The 2500-nt window shown below is 63.7% G+C and overlaps 2 protein-coding genes across 2 annotated transcripts in view; both read right to left on the minus strand.

Annotated features, from left to right (window-relative positions):
• Positions 1 to 2500, minus strand: part of LOC113822952 (uncharacterized) — a 70072-nt gene that overhangs the window by 65928 nt on the left and 1644 nt on the right. The gene's annotated exons all lie outside the window — the stretch shown is intronic.
• LOC138860069 (uncharacterized) overlaps positions 669 to 2500 on the minus strand; it is a 9246-nt gene continuing 7414 nt past the window's right edge. The window contains exon 3 of the mRNA XM_070116879.1: positions 669 to 1838. Coding sequence (XP_069972980.1) covers positions 669 to 1838 — 1170 coding nt within the window. The remainder of the gene's footprint in view (positions 1839 to 2500) is intronic.

The raw sequence follows: 2500 nt of genomic DNA on the forward strand, positions 1-2500 counted from the left end.
ACGAAAAGAAAGAGACAAAAAAACACCAAGAGGAAGAAATTACAAGAAATCGTGATAGCGCCGACGAGGGAGAAAGGGGGAAGGGGGGAGGGGGCAGGAGGGGGGCAAAGAAGCGGAAATGACGTAGGCGAAGAGAGGAAGTGGCAGACAAGGAGCGGGAGAAGAAGGAGGGGGAGAAAGGAAACGGAATGATGAGGGGGTGGAAGAGAAGGAGAAGAGGGGCGGGGGGCGGGGGGGAGAAGGGGATGTGTATCTGCATTTTTTTCATGTATCAGTTTGTATACATAAGGATTTATCTGTCTATCTATTTGTGGGAATGTCTATCGATCTAGTTATGTGTCTATATTTGTGTGTGTGTGTGTGTGTGTGTGTGTGTGTGTGTGTGTGTGTGTGTGTGTGTGTGTGTGTGTGTGTGTGTGTGTGTGTGTATGTGTGTGTGTGTGTGTGTGCATGTGTGTGTGTGCATGTGTGTGTGTGCATGTGTGTGTGTGCATGTGTATGTGTGCGTGTATGTACGTGTATGTACGCGCGTGTATAAGCGTCCCTGTCTGTACGCGCATGCTTGCATCTATATATCCGTGCGTGAGTGCACGCGTGCCTACACCTCCCCCGTGTGCACACCCACACGAACCCGGTCAGCGGGCGTATTGCAGCTGCGTCAACACTTGTCACGCCCAACCTCGGTCCGTCGATGGTGCCGTCGCGCCAAGCTGTCGTCGGCACAAGTGATCAATAAATGCAACGACACACCTCGTCTTAAGGGCATCGCGAGGGGCAGCTTTGGGGTTTGCGGGCGGGGGTGGTTCCGTGGGCGGGAAGTCGGGCGGGGAGGCTTGGGTGGGTTGGGTTGGGCGGCCGGCGCGGTGGTTCTCTGCGGGCGGAGGTGGTTCCGTGGGCGGGAAGTCGGGCGGGGAGGCTTGGGTGGGTTGGGTTGGGCGGCCGGCGCGGTGGTTCTCTGCGGGCGGGGGTGGTTCCGTGGGCGGGAAGTCGGGCGGGGAGGCTTGGGTTGGGCGGCCGGCGCGGTGGTTCTCTGCGAGCGGGGGTGGTTCCGTGGGCGGGAAGTCGGGCGGGGAGGCTTGGGTGGGTTGGGTTGGGCGGCCGGCGCGGTGGTTCTCTGCGGGCGGAGGTGGTTCCGTGGGCGGGAAGTCGGGCGGGGAGGCTTGGGTGGGTTGGGTTGGGCGGCCGGCGCGGTGGTTCTCTGCGGGCGGGGGTGGTTCCGTGGGCGGGAAGTCGGGCGGGGAGGCTTGGGTTGGGCGGCCGGCGCGGTGGTTCTCTGCGAGCGGGGGTGGTTCCGTGGGCGGGAAGTCGGGCGGGGAGGCTTGGGTGGGTTGGGTTGGGCGGCCGGCGCGGTGGTTCTCTGCGGGCGGAGGTGGTTCCGTGGGCGGGAAGTCGGGCGGGGAGGCTTGGGTGGGTTGGGTTGGGCGGCCGGCGCGGTGGTTCTCTGCGGGCGGGGGTGGTTCCGTGGGCGGGAAGTCGGGCGGGGAGGCTTGGGTTGGGCGGCCGGCGCGGTGGTTCTCTGCGAGCGGGGGTGGTTCCGTGGGCGGGAAGTCGGGCGGGGAGGCTTGGGTGGGTTGGGTTGGGCGGCCGGCGCGGTGGTTCTCTGTGGGCGGGGGTGGTTCCGTGGGCGGGAAGTCGGGCGGGGAGGCTTGGGTGGGTTGGGTTGGGCGGCCGGCGCAGTGGTTCTCTGCGGGCGGGGGTGGTTCCGTGGGCGGGAAGTCGGGCGGGGAGGCTTGGGTGGGTTGGGTTGGGCGGCCGGCGCAGTGGTTCTCTGCGGGCGGGGGTGGTTCCGTGGGCGGAAAGTCGGGCGGGGAGGCTTGGGCGGCCGGCGCGGTGGTTCTCTGCGGGCGGGGGCGAGTGCGATCGGGTTCGTCACCCTCCTTCCGCTGCTGCTTCTTGGGGGGTAATTCTGCGTCTCTCTCTCTCTCTCTCTCTCTCTCTCTCTCTCTCTCTCTCTCTCTCTCTCTCTCTCTCTCTCTCTCTCTCTCTCTCTCTCTCTCTCTCTCTTATTCCCTCATTTTATCCCCCTAACCCCTCCTTCTTCTCCGCTCTCTTCCTCCTTCTCTCCCCCTCCCTTTCTCATTCTCCCCCCCCTTCCCTTCCTCCTTCTCTCTCCCTCCCCCTACCTCTCTCTTTATCTCACTCCTTCCCTCCCTCCTTCTCTCCTCCTCATTCCCTCCCTTCCCCCTCTCCCTCTCATTCCATCTACTTCCTTCCCTCCCTCCTTCCCTCCCTCCCCCACCACAGAACAAGCCCTAGCATATTTCCCCCTCCACAAAAGTGAAAGTTCACGCCCCAACGAACGCACGCATGCACGCGCAAGACTCAAGCACGAAGACGGGGGGGAGGAGGGAGGGGAAGGAGGGCATACGAAGGAGGGGAAGGGGAGGGGAAGGAGGGCATACGAAGGAGGGGAAGGGGAGGGCTGCACTCACCTCACCCTCCTAAGGTGACGCCGACGGTGAAAGCGGCCGTCAGCATAGCAGTCCCACGAAGGTCAGCA

This window comes from Penaeus vannamei, chromosome 39, assembly GCF_042767895.1.
Source record: "Penaeus vannamei isolate JL-2024 chromosome 39, ASM4276789v1, whole genome shotgun sequence".
Classification (NCBI taxonomy): Eukaryota; Metazoa; Arthropoda; class Malacostraca; order Decapoda; family Penaeidae; genus Penaeus; species Penaeus vannamei.